Source organism: Trichechus manatus, unplaced genomic scaffold, assembly GCF_000243295.1.
Source record: "Trichechus manatus latirostris isolate Lorelei unplaced genomic scaffold, TriManLat1.0 scaffold00004, whole genome shotgun sequence".
In the NCBI taxonomy this organism is placed as follows: Eukaryota; Metazoa; Chordata; class Mammalia; order Sirenia; family Trichechidae; genus Trichechus; species Trichechus manatus.
The window spans coordinates 33,412,731-33,426,726 of record NW_004443940.1 but is presented as its reverse complement, the minus strand read 5'-3'; the positions used below and the strand labels follow the sequence as shown (position 1 = coordinate 33,426,726).

Here is a 13,996-nt window from a genome sequence, read left to right as displayed (position 1 = left end):
GTTAGCAGCCGTAGCTCTTAACCACTGCGCCACCAGGACTCCAAGAGATAAAAAGGGGCTAGTTAAATAAAATACGTGATTATACTTATTTGGAATTTTGGAAACAAATTTTGAATGTGTCTGGGCGCAGATTCTAATAAAAGGTTTGTCTATTGATGAAATCTAAGAAAAACCAACCAACAACGTCTTTCTGGAATCGGTGTCGACTTCCTTTTGGAGTACCGGCTTGTTCCTTTGGAGGCAGAGAGACTATCCGGCCGTCTCAGTGACCAGCAGCACCTCCCTGGCTGGTTGGTCCTTGATGTGAACATGGGTGGCGTGAAGCAAGGTGGCTTTGGAAGTTCAGTTTTATGTTAAGATGAGAGCAGCTTCACGTCGGTTTTTAATTTGGCATATTCTAGATCCTCAAGATCCCAGATTCTGTCAATAATCAGGATACTTTACACAGAGTCTTCCTTCCATCGAGGAACTTCCTGTTGGCAACTGCGAGGTTTGTTGTTATGTTGACAGGCACACTGTGCGCTTACGTTCATAGTTACAGCCAGTGCATTTCCCTCACATTATAGCAACTGCAGGTCAGGGTGTCCTGCTCGTTCCCTGTCCGTGTATACACGTGGCCTGACACTCTCTCCATGGAGTGCAGACTCAGTGTGCTTGGAAGGACTAGACTGTCTTGGGCAGAAACATGGAATTAGAGAATGTTAGATAGCATTTGGAAACTGTGGTGGCGCAGTGGTTAAGTGCTACGGCTGCTAACCAAAAGGTCAGCAGTTCAAATCCACCAGGCACTCTTTGGAAACTCTATGGGGGCAGTTCTGCTCTGCCTGTAGGATTGCTATGAGTCAGAATCAACTCAACAGCAAAGGGTATGAGTAGGTATCATTTAGTTTGTCGCCTCGTTTTGTGTAGGCAGAAACTGAGGCCCAGGTTAAAAGATTGCCCGAAGTCACCCAGCCAGCTGAGGCAGCACTGGGCCCTGTTGCTCCTCTCTCCTGGCCTAGTCTCCTCCCTTTGAGGCTATCTGCAGACTGCAGGAGGCCATCTGAATGCCCCGTGGAAGGGTTGCTTAGGTTTCTTCTCTGGATGAAAGCCCAGAAACAGATAACATTCACCATCCGCCAAGGATGTTGGGCTATTCTCTTTGACATACTGACTGCCTCAGTAAAAGTGAAACTTCCGTGAGAAGGGAGGGACCCGAGCAAAATCAGCTAAATGGGAACATCATAAAAAAAAGAGTAGTCCTCACATTACATTTTTGTCCATGGCTGCAGGGGTTATAAGCAACACAGGTCTGAAGACTTGATAATGTCCCACAATTCCTTCAAGAGGCCTTAGCCCCTTAGCTTACTAATTCCTTACTTCTGAGAACCTGGCTCTACATTTTATTCTCTGAGGAAATAAACGATACACCCAATTCTTTCCATGAACCTGAAAAGCACCTCCAAACAGACCCAAATGACAAATGGCTGCTAACAAACCCCATAGCATCAGGACGCCATGGAAATGAGCCCACTTATTTCCAGAACCCAAACTGTATTGAACATGAATAATGACCCAAAAGCAAATGGTGTTCAGACTGCCTGAAGTTATTCAAATTTTTCTAGTCAATTGACTCATAAATTAGAGACTTCCTTAAGTGGGGGGCTGCAGATGAACTCGTAAAGTATGCGCTGAATACTTTCTTTATGATATAGCTACAGCACTGCAAAAAGGCGGCATCAGAATGCGCGTGAAAACGCTTCATATTGGGCTTTGTATCATGGAGAAGAGGGGCGTTTGATGGTCTGCGAAGAGGAGAAGCTGGAGAATGAGTTGAATGCACACTTTGATTGGGATGACGGACTAATTTCTTTGAGAAGCCCAAGAGTTAATAAGTGAATGATCAACAAATGGAAAAATGGAAGGAAAAAAAAAAAAAAAAGCCTAGGAGGGAAAATCCCATTTCTGCAGTATGTGATTTGGAGAAAAAAAGGCTTATTTGGTTTATTTTTGTTGTTGCTTGTTTGTTGGCTTTTTTATGATCTGTTTTGTTTCTTTGTTGGTGGTGGTGAGAATATACACAGCAAAACATACACCAGTTCAACCACGTCTTCACCTGCAATTTAGTGGCATTTGACATTCTCCAAGTCGTACCACCCTCCTTTTTCTGAGTTGTTCCTCCCCCATTAACATAAACTCCCACCCAAACCCACTGCCATCAAGTCGATTCTGACTCATAGTGACCCTATGGGACAGACTAGAACTGCTCCATAGGGCTTCCAAGGCTGTCAGTCTTTAAGAATGCAGACTGCCACATCTTTCTCCGGTGGAGGGTCTGCTGGGTTCGAACCGCCGACCTTTTGGTTAGCAGCTGAGCTCTTAACCACTGCGCCACCAGGGCTCCTTAACTAACATAAGTTCACTGCCCCCTAAGTTTTCTATCTAATCTTTCAAGTTGCTGTTAGATAGATCTTAAAAGAGCACAGTGCTCAAGGCAGGCATTCTGTACTCGTTAAGCTAAACTATTGTTTGGTGGTTTGTCTTTTAAGTAGATTCAGAAGCTCCCTTTTGCTCATTCACTTGAATCAGTTACATAGAACAGACCAGAAATAAATGGCTGCCTAATTTTACTTCTTTTTAAAAAAAGCAGATTTGTAGATGTATAACTTACACACCATAAAATTCACCTATTTCAATTCAGTGTCTTTAGTAAACTCACAGAATTTGCAACCATCACCACAATCCAGTTTTAGAACATTTCCATCATACCAAAAAGACCCCTCATACCCGTTTGTAGTCAATCTCTGATCGTGCTTCCCGTCTCCAGGCCATCACCGGTCCATTTCTTTCTCTTTAAATTTGCCTTTTCTGGATATTTCACGTCAATGGGTAAATAATATTCCACTGCGTAGGTCCCTGTGAGTCGGAATCATCTCGACAGCAGTGGGTTTTTGTTTTCGTACAGATATATATCTCGTTTCATTTATTCATTCCTCAGTCAGTGGATAGTTGCATTGTTTCTACTTTTGTGCTAATTTGAACAACAGAGATACGAACGCTAGTGTACAAGTCTTTGTGTGAGACTCTCAGCCCTGGGCTTCAGCTCCACCTTCCAGGCCCATTGGGATGGCAACTCTGTTCCCTCAGTTTTGGGCAGCGCCGTTCTCCTAGTCCATCTGAGTGGGGACCCCACCCCCTTGGCCCTGGAAAGCCCCATTCTTCTGCCCCTTGGGCATAGCATCCCGGACCCCTCAGCTATGGGCAGCATCCCCATTCCCCTGGGACACCTTAATGGCAACCCCACACCCTGGAACCAAGTTGGCAAAGAACTTACTCTTTAAAACCCAGGAGTCTGTGGCCCTACCCTTTGAGATCCAAGAGACCGTGGCTCCACCGTTTGAAACCAAGAAGGCCCTGCTTCTTGTACTCCTTCCAATAGTTCTGCTGTTCTCAGAGTTGCTTTGGGGATGGTTCTTTTCTTGGAGGACAACAGATGTAGCTCCTTTGGCCTGTTTCCTGCCTGTAGAATTCCAAGAGGCAGACAGCGTCCTCTCCTTTTCTTCTTTCTCAGCCCCCTTTAGTCTAAGCTGATGGGTTTTCTGCTGTGGTAATTGGTTAGATCCATCAGTCACAGGCTTAATCTCTTTAACAAAAGATTGTGTAGCCAAGTCATTGGTGAAAATTCTAGGACACGTGTCCTTAGTTTATACAACAGAATTTTCCAAATCTTTGTTTTGCTTTCATTTTGCTCAGTTCATTTTTAAGTCCATCTCTTGCCTCTTGCGTTTTACTTTAAGCGGCAAGGAGAAACCATTTGGTCCCTTTAAACTATTGCTTAGAAATCTCATCAGCCAGATATCCAGGTTCATCACTTACAAGTTCTACTTTCCACCAAGCATTTGACAATAATTCAGACAAGTTCTTTGTCACTACATAAAAAGCATCGCCCTTCCTCCACTGTCCAATCACATGTTCATCGTTACCTTTTAAAGCCTCACCAGGAGCATATTTAACATCTACATTTCTAGCAACATTCTGTTGCTGGTGCCATATGCATTCTCTAAGACAATGGAGACTTTCTCTACAGCTCTCCTCACTTTCTTCTGAGCTGTCATCAGAATTGCCTTTGAAGGCCATGATTCTACCAACAATCTCTTCAAGGCAAACTCTTCCAGCCTCTACCCATTACCCAATTCCAAAATTGCTTCCGCATTTTAACTATCTGTTAGACCAGCACCCCACTCCGAGTACCAAATTCTGTCCTAGTTATCTAGTACTGCTATAACAGAAGTACTACAATGGATGACTTTATCAAACAAATTTATTTTCTCACAGTTTAGGAGGCTAGAAGTTTGAATTCAGGGCCCTGGCTCTAAGGGACGGCTTTTTCTCTCTGTCGGCTCTATAGGAACATCCTTGTCTCTTCTGGGCTTCTGCTCCTGGGCAATCTTCATGTGGCTTGGCATTTCTCTTCGCCCATCTCTGCCTACTCCCTTGCTTGTTTAATCTCTTTTATATCTCAAAAGAGATTGACTCAAGACACACCCTGCACTCCTGTCTCATTAATTTAACAAAAACTACCCATTCCCAAATGAGATTATAACCACAGACATAGAGGTTAGGATTTACATCACATATTTTTGGGGGACACAATTCAATCCGTAACACCATGCCAGTGCTTCCCCACCCCCTCTTTTCATTCATATGTTCAAAGAGCTGCATTTAGATCATTGTGTTGTCAACATTGTGCTCTCTGAAGCTTGACTATAAATGTTTAAAAAAAATTTTTAAGTGTTTGCACTTTTTGCTGGGTAAATATTGTTCAATACTGGGCCAAGTCATGATTGAGGAGTACATGTTCCTCTTTCAAGCCCTGTGTGATACATTGACCAATGGAAGAATGTTAACTAGCATTAAGCAAAAGACTTTCATTACCTTTACTCCCTCAGTTAGTGGAAATTACGCCACAACTTAGTTTGTTTTACGTTTGAGTCATATTTTTTATGTAGATTATGTATGTATGTATTTCCAGGATTTCTAAGTCCTCATTTTTTCCTGTCACTCTTCCTGCTGTTATGCCCTCTGCATAGCTTTCCTCCTGACATTTCCCTTTCCTGCTCTTGTGGCATGAATCCTGCTGTTTCCTGGGTTCTATACATCTCTCTTTCTTGGTTTACACCCTCATTTCCATGGAGTACCTCTTCAAGTAACTTCCTAAGATACAATACATGGGAGAGGAAAATTCCTGCACCCTTATAGACATGACTAGAAGTCCTTATTTTGTCCTTAACATTAAATTGATTGTTTACCTATCAATTTGGGTTTAGAATTCTAGATTACAAATTTTCTGTCAGAGCTTTGATAGGAGTGCCCTATTGCCTTTTAGCATCCACTGTTGCTCCAGCCAGAAGATATGAGGAACATGGATAATCCATTTATTAGCCAATCTCAGCCCATGGGTTTTTTCCCTCTCTGTAAGAGAGTGGTTATAAGGATTTTTCTTTGCCCTGAAGAGGTGAAGTGAGATATACTATTTCTGCAAAGCGCTGTGCTTTCTCAAAGTCACTGATTGATTATTGGCTTTTCTGTTGAAGGACCCACTCAATGTCTCATGATTCTAGGCAAGCAGCAACACTGGCCATGGCTCCAAAGATGCCACAGTCTTTCCTCTCCAGCTTAGAGGCTTTGTAGAGTTTCGGGAAGTGGTCGTAGATGGATACAATTTTCCTTTATTTCCCTTTTCTTTAATTAGTCATCCAAATCTCCTTTCACCTTGAGCTAGGTATAAAAATCACACAGGCAGAAATTGCTCTTACTGTAGGAGTAACTTAATTAACACAGAACAGCAAGTAATCCAGACTGAGCATACAGTCTATGTGTGTTCTGAATTATTAAGGGCGTGATTCTCAGTAGAGAATCCCAAGTTACCCAGTACCTGTGGCTTTCCCTGTCTACATTGACTCTTTCTCATCAATCATTACCATTTTAATTTTTTTAGCAACAGAAACCACAAGGAAATCCAACAAAGAAAAGCAAATCTAGAAGACTGGATCCTCTCAAAGGCCAGAAAGTTATTGCAAGATGTGAAGAAAATGGCTTTTATTTTCCAGGTAGGTGTTTGTATTTTGTAACATTCCTTTGTTAAATAACTGGATATTGGGGACCAGAGGTTCTCAGACTGTACCTGCCCTAGAACACTGACATTCCATGAGCCAGATTAAAGTATTCTACTTCTCAAGTAAAAAATGATGATGAGATTTCTCCCTATATTCGTGGCAAAAAAAAAAAAAAAGCCAGAAAATGTTATTCATTTTCATCTCTCATTTGTTTAGTAAACAAAATTGTTACTACATACTTACTAGGTTCCGTGTATGGAGTATTCCCAAAGTGTTAGTCTGCATGGAGTTTACATCCTAGTGAGTGAGGGAAACGGACAAGCAATCAAACAAGTAAAATGTGTGGTAAGTCAGATACCATGCTATAGAAATAAATCAAGCCACAAAGGGGTCAGGAGTGTCAGGATGAAGCTGTGGTTCCAAATATGAGGGTCATGGAAGAGTTCCTGGGACGGTGATGTGTGAGAAAAGACTTAAAGAAGGAAAGGCAAGCCATGAGATTTTCTGGGGGAAGGGAATTGTAAGCAGAGGGAGCAGTAGTACCAAGGCCTGAGGCTGGAGTATATATGGCATGTTGGAGGAGCAGCAAAGAGGCCAGTGTGGCTGGGCCTGAGGTTTGCCCAAGACTTCCTTGGGGGCTCAATTACCAAAGGAATCAGCCAGATGAAGTTCAGTGGGAGGTAGAGGCAGAAGGGGAGCCTTGTGGATGGTGAGGACAATGTGCGTGAGTACGTCTCGTGGTGAAGAAAAGCATCACATGTCTGGAGAAATAGAATAGAGTATGACAGGCGCCTAGGATACAAAAGAGGGTAGAAAATAGTAAAGCTTTTGGAGAGGTAAGTATAGGACCATCTCATAAAGGATTTCACAAGCCATGCTAAAGAGTTTGGACTCTACTCTGAGGGCACTGGGGAGCCATATATGGTTCAAAGCAGGGAGAAACACAATCATACCTGCAGTTTTCAAAGATTCCTCTCGTTGTTGTGCAAAATACAGAGTGGAGCTGGTGGTGATGCAGGACTGAAGGCTGTCATTGTCAGTGGGAAATGATAATGGCAGTGAGAATGGAGAAACATGGATGCATTCAAGAGATACGTAAGAGACGGCCTCAACGGGACCTAGTGATAGACTGGAGGAGGACTGTGAAGGGAGAGAGGAGGGCCAGGCTGAGACGACACTCACTTGGGTCTCTGGCCGTGAAGTAGACAGTGGTACTTACAGGAGATGGTGGTGTAGGCAGGGCAGATGATGAAGTACATCGGGGACGTGATGGATTGTAGGTGTATATGAGATACTCAACTGAAGATGTCAGAGGAGCTCTCTGGAGATAGAGATTTTCGAGATGTCAACACAAAGGTGGTCATTGAAATTATAGGAAGGGTCTGTAGAGACGAGAGGGCCTGGGAAAGAACCATGAGGAAGGGCTGTCTGCCAAAAAGATTATATTGCAGAAACACAGCTGGTCTTGGGCAGGTATTATCTATCAACCACCAGTTAAAGAATAATTCTGTGTTAATTAAATTTCACTAAATCTTCTTTATTATAAAGAAGATGGGGGAGAAAAAAAACACTTCAGCAAGACTTTTGGTTCCCAGCAGGCGTATATGTAGAAGTGACAACCGGAACGTTTTATTTGAAATTTGGTGCGCGTGCTTTGGAATTAACTGAATGAGAGTAGATATGGACGCATTTGAAACGAGCTCATACGCTGAGGAGGGAAGCTCTTCTTTACCAGGAGGGGCTGGGAATCTTTCGTTTCTCTGGGGTATGATTACAGAAGGCTGTCTCTGCTTGAGAAACTTTTGATTTACTGACCTTGAGCTGTGGAGACTGATCCAAGACGCATTTGACCGTCAAATTATAACGCGGAAAAGGACTGGATTCCACACTGCCGGGTTAGGCTTCAGATCAGTTTACCAGCCAGGGTTGCAGAGAAAAGGAGATTGGCTCAGGCTTTTTACCAGTACCATCCGTGTATGATGAGAAAAAGTGAAAGATCTGCTACTCACTTGGGGGAGCAGAGGGCGTAGGTAGTGAAGGGGAAAGGCAAAAACTGAAAGCTGATTTTGAATCAGGACATAAGAAGCAGCAGCAATTGCTTAACTGGATGGAGAAGGAGCGCTTGCAGAGGCTGAGCCATAGCTGGACAGGCCCGGGCTGGGTCCTCCCGCCCGCTGGTGGACCACCAGCAGGGGAACGCATTGAAGCTGCTTTTCAAGTGCGGCTGTAAGAAACTGCACTGATTTCCGGAGGCAAACCAAGTCCCACATCTACAGAGACTATGCAAAACAAGGAAACAGAACTGAGAGAACTAAAAAGAGATTGTAGTAACGGCCAAAAGGTCTAGGGCTGATGATCCAGAGGGGGCAGTGGTGGCTCAGCCGTAGAACTCTCGCCTTCCACGCAGGAGACCCGGGTTCAGTTCCTGGCCAGTGCACATCAAGTGCAGCCACCGCTCATCTGTCCGTGGAGGCTTGTGTGTTGCTATGATGCTGAGCAGGTTTCAGTGGAGCTTCCAGACTGAGACAGACTAGGAAGAAAGGCCTGGTGATCTACTTTCAAAAAATCAGCCGTTGAAAACCCTATGGATCACGATGGTCTGATCTCGTTGGGCCTGAGGTCACCGTGAGTCACGAGCCAACTTGACGGCAGCAAACAGCAACAATGATCTAGCGCAAGGGTTGGCAAACTGAAAAAGGTAGCCACCGGGCACCCTTTTAACTCAGTACTGAAGTCGCTCCGGAGGTTCACCCTTTAGCCAAAGATTAGACGGGTCTACAAAATAAACAATAACACAGTAGTTCAACCATGTATACGAGACTAAATGGGCACAAGGATGAGGGGCAAGGACGAGAAGGCAGGAGGGGACAGGAAAGCTGGACGAATGGAAATGGGGAACCCAAGGTCGAGAATGGGAAAGTGTTGACATGTCGTGGGGTTGGCAACCAGTCACCAGCGCTCAAACTAAGCAAACAACTGAGAAACTGTATAGCAGGTTTAAGGCTGGATTCTAAGCCCCAGAGGCTAAGAATCTGAGAAAGCTCAGACTGGCTTATGAGGCCATCTTGGCAACACCAACCCTTCCCTCTGAACTGTGGGAGGGGGTGTAGGGCATGAGAGCTTGTGGGATGTGATGCTTCTCCTCATTCTCCGCTAGGAGTACGCACCCTTGACCCGTTACCTGTTGCCGTTGAGTTGATTCTGACTCATAGCAACCCTATAAGACAGGGTAGAACTGCCCCGTAGGTTTTCTGAGGCTGTAATCTTTGCGGAAGCAGACTGCCACGTCTTTCTTCTGTGGAGTGGCTGGTGGGTTCGAACCGCTGACCTTTTTGTTAGCAGCTGAGCACTTTAACCACTGCACCACCAGGGCCCCTTCCACTAGGAGTAGCGGCGCTTGTTTTCATAATAGAAATGCTTTCTAAAAAGCATTGTTTCTTTTCCCAATTAAAAGGTTAAAGTCAGTTTATGGTAGAAAATGTGTGACTAATGTGTAAAGAATATTTTAAAAACCAAGTAGAACATTTTAGTCCAATAAGAAAACGCAAACCCAGTGGAAGAGCTGGTTTGCACATGTGTGTGTTTAAAAAAAAGAAAAGTTTTCATCTCTTCGGCCGTTTAAAACGAGATGGGGACTCAAGATGAAAATCCACAGCTGTCTCTTTGACACATGAAAGGACGTGGACGTTTGCCAAGACTGGGGACGGGAACGCCAGACGCACATCCTTCAGGGGCCCAGTGGGGTCATGTGCCTACATTTCTGTCTCTGGGTGACATTCCACAAGCAGCTGTCACTGTCATGGGAAGGGGCCAGGTCAACATTTCCTCTTAATATTTGGGATCCGTTTTTAATAGTAAAATAAATTTCAACTAAGATAAATGAGCAAAAAAATGTCAATTTTAGCACAGGTCATATTATATATATATATAGATATATATATAACCAGTATAATTATCTCTGTGAGTATAGCTAAAACACACGCAAAGAAACTTCTTGCTTATTTTATTTCTTTTTTCTTTTTGGTTGTATATCTTCAGGCAGCTGTTTGGTACGGTCAACCTAGTTATCTTTTAATTTATCTAATGTTAGATGAAAGTTCACGTTTTCTTTTTGCTTTCACAGTTTAGCGCCTCTTTCCTATATTCAAGCATGATAGAAGTAAATATGGCTGAAGTACATAAATAAGGAAATCGGAGGAGTGAATGGTGGGAGGTGTGCAGTGAGCGTCCTCCCTCCAGGACCGACGTTCCCGTTAGGATGGGTGCTGGTGAACAAGCTTACGTGCATTCTCTTGGCTCCCGGCCCAGTGGGTGCTCCTGAACAGAGCACTGTGCTCACAGCACTTCAGTTGTTCAGCCCCCGTGCAGCAGAGCTCATCATGGAGAAATCAGTCGGGACGCTGATTTAAACTGGGAAGTGTTCTGATCTAGCACGGCCAACAGGGCCGGGCGAACCTAAGGGGACAGGCATTCGTTGTCTCTATAGTTTATGTTTTCTTTGATTCCTTCCAGGGGTTGTGAAGAAGTGTGTGAGTCCCACCCATGCGTTGGTGGGCTTCAGGTATGGAGACACCAAGGTTGTGCCCACCTCCTACATCACACCTGTGGGGGGCGCCATGCCCTGCCCGATGCTCCAGGTACCGGTACCCGTGATCTGTCCCGTGGCCCCTCTTCACCATTCACAGTGTTTTGAGAAAGAGTGGACGGCAAGGCCAATGTTTGGGGCTTTGCTGAGCACCCGGTTGGGCGCCTGCGGGGAGCTGGTGTTTGGGCAGGAAGAGCGGTCACAGGCCCCCGTTCCCGTGACTCATTCATTACCTGGCATTTTGTTTGCTCATGACCCTGATCGGCTAACTCCCTGTTAGGTAGCTCACAGCTGAGGGGACTTGCTTGCATTGCCCCTTGTGGCCCTTGTCCCTTTACAGAACACTAGTGGATGGTTGAGGAAGGGAGTTGACGTGAGCTACTAGTGCTCACGAAACTTTACTTTCATAGTTTTAATAGCAGAGATTACATTGAAACTAATTTAACAAGTTATTGTCGGGTGCCGTCAAGTCAATTTTGACTCATAGTCACCACATGTGACAGAGTAGAACTACCCCATAGGGTTTCCTAGGCTGCAGTCTTTACAGGAGCAGATTGCCAGGTCTTTTCTCCTTTGGAGCCACTGGGTGGGTTTGCCAGCGTTTCGGCTAACAGCTGAGCGCTTAACCATTGTGAAACCAGGGCTCCTTAGTGAGGGCAGAGGTGGCGCTTTTCTCGACTCTGTAGTCGATTGATTCCAGACCGTGATGCACAGTTAGTCCACAGGTGAGCCAGGCTGATGTGTGCTCATCTACTCACAAAGGCATAAAAGCTGCATGTGTCTGCCCGTCCACCTCCTGCTGTCCTAATCCCCACACCAAGGCCAAGGAGTAGCCTCTAGGACTGTGGGGGGATGTCTCCCAGAGCTTGGCTGCGCTTATTTCTTGGAGACTGTGAGCCGGGGGAAGCGCCCCAAGGAGGAAGCAGAGGATGTAGCGTGGTGGTCTGTTTCTGCTTCCCTCCTCCAGACCCCTCACACACATTGGCGTGTTCCCTGACAGTTGATCTCCTCCATCCAACAAATGCCCAGGAGCCTCTGCCATGCCCCTTTGCAAGCTTTCCCTTCTGCTGTGGACTTCCTCTGGAATTTACCTGTTGATGGCTTTCCCCAGAGTTCTAGGTGGGGGCTTTGGAGAAACACTGAACAAACCTGCTCCTTTGCTCTGTCTGCATCACGGCCCTTCAGACACACGTGGACATTGGTTGGTCATGTCTCTCCTTAGCCTTTACGTTAAACGCTCCACATTCCTTCGTCCAGTGTTTGTAGGCGATGGTTTCCAGACCCCGCACCATCTTGCTGGTTGTCCTTTGGACCTTCTGTCACTTGTCAAAGACCTGCTAAAATACAGCTTCTCCCAGACTGATCAGAAAATTCCCAGTGAGTCCAGAGAATATTGAAACCATTTTCTCTTTCCTAACTGTGCTCAATTAAAAAACGAAAACGAAAAACCAAACCAGTGGCTATTGAGTCGATTCTGACTCATAGCGAGCCGACAGGACAGAGGAGACCTGCCCCATCGGGCTTCCAAGGGGCAGCTGGTGGGCTCGAACTACCCACCTTTTGGTGAGCAGCTGAGCTCTTCACCACTGTGTTACCAGGGCTCCAGCGGACTGAGACAAAATACGTGTATGGATTTCAGACTCAGTACTTGACCATCATCTTAGAGTGTTTTGAGCTAATATTCATATTATCTATGAGATCTCTAAGCATAATATTTGCTATGAAATATGTTCTTCTCTACAGGTGGGAGATTATGTGTTTGCCAAAATCGTGATACCCAAAGGATTTGACTTCTACGTCCCTGCCATTGTCGTAGCCCTTCCGAATCAGGATGTGCCGGAAGATAAATTCTACACCGTTTTAAAGTGTAACAACCGGAGAGTAAGTAGACGTTCGTTAGGAGAGGACTTTCTGGCTAGGCAGAAAGTGGCTTTTTCATTGTTGCCGTTCTGCTGTGCGTACCCAGCTCTTGCCTGACACCACCAGATGTCTTGAAAGAATTACTTCCCTGGCTGTGTCTACTTCTTCCCTGCTCATCCACTCCCTGTAGGCTGGATTCTGCCCTCTCTGCAACACAAAATCTGCCCTTACTAAGACCTTCATGGCGCCTGACTCCGGCCTCTACGGTCTTTTTGGCTCTCCTTCTGTCTGACTGCGCTGCACAATTTGGCGTTGGGGGGCTCGCTGCTGGCGTCATCGTCATCCTCCTGGGTCCTTGCAGTGCTGCTCTCTCTCGCTTCCCCTTCTACTCCTCGGACTGCTCCTGCCTTAGTTAGGCTTCTCTTCCAGCCCTGCAGATGTGGTGTCTCCCCATCTTCTCCAGCCCTCTATTCTCTGCCTCCTCCTGGTGGGTCTCCATCTTGGCATACCCCCTCTGTGCCGGTGGTAACCACTCCCCCTCTGCCTGCCCCGAGCACCAGCTCTGCCTTTCCAACTGGGTCCTAGTGGACATCTCCCTCTGGGTGAGCCACAGGATCTAAAACTCAACACGTCCAAGCCAGTTACATCAGCTCTCCCCCTAACTGCACTCTTCCTGGGATCCCTGTATTGAGGAATGCCACTACCTGGTTCCCCATCTCATACCTGACCAGGAACGTCCCCCAGGGGAGGCAGGAGTGTGCCCTGGTGGGGGAGGCGCAAAGTGGAGCAGACTGGAAAGAACAGAGACTCTACAGGAACAGTGAAGGAGATGCGTCTGGATTTACTGCACACTCGCTCTGCCCTTTCTTCACTGTCTGGCCATGGGCAGGTTGCTGCTCATCTCTGAACCTCAGTTTCATCGCGTATGAAATAAGTAGAAGAATATATGTTTGTATGTATATATATGTATATATATAAAGTATATGTATATATGTGTGTGTATACATAGAAACAAAAAAAAACCCAAACCCACTGCTGTCGAGTCAATTCTGACTCATAGTGACCCTACAGGACAGAGTAGAAGTGCCCCATAGGGTTTCCAAGATGTGGCTCGTGGATTCGAACTGCTGACCTTTTGGTTAGCAGCTGAGCTCTTAACTACTGCGCCACCAGGGTTCCATATACACATATACATACATACATACATACATACATGTATACATATGTACATACACACACGCACACATACATATACATATATACGTAGCATGGAAACCCTAGTGGCATAGTGGTTAAGAGTTTGGCTGCTAACCAAAAGGTCAGAAGTTCAAATCCACCAGCTGCTCCCTGGAAACCGTATGGGGCAGTTCTACTCTGTCTTACAGGGTCGCTATGAGTCGGAATCAATTCGACAGCAACAGGTTTGGTTTTTCTTTTTATACACAGCGTGGAAATT

General features: G+C 45.5%; 1 protein-coding gene across 1 annotated transcript in view; it reads left to right on the top strand.

Moving 5' to 3' along the window:
- VWA3B (von Willebrand factor A domain containing 3B) overlaps positions 1–13,996 on the top strand; it is a 203,925-nt gene that overhangs the window by 179,437 nt on the left and 10,492 nt on the right. The window contains 3 exon segments of the mRNA XM_023731983.1: positions 5,976–6,089; positions 10,608–10,732; positions 12,424–12,561. Of these exon segments, the coding sequence (XP_023587751.1) occupies positions 5,976–6,089; positions 10,608–10,732; positions 12,424–12,561 (377 nt within the window).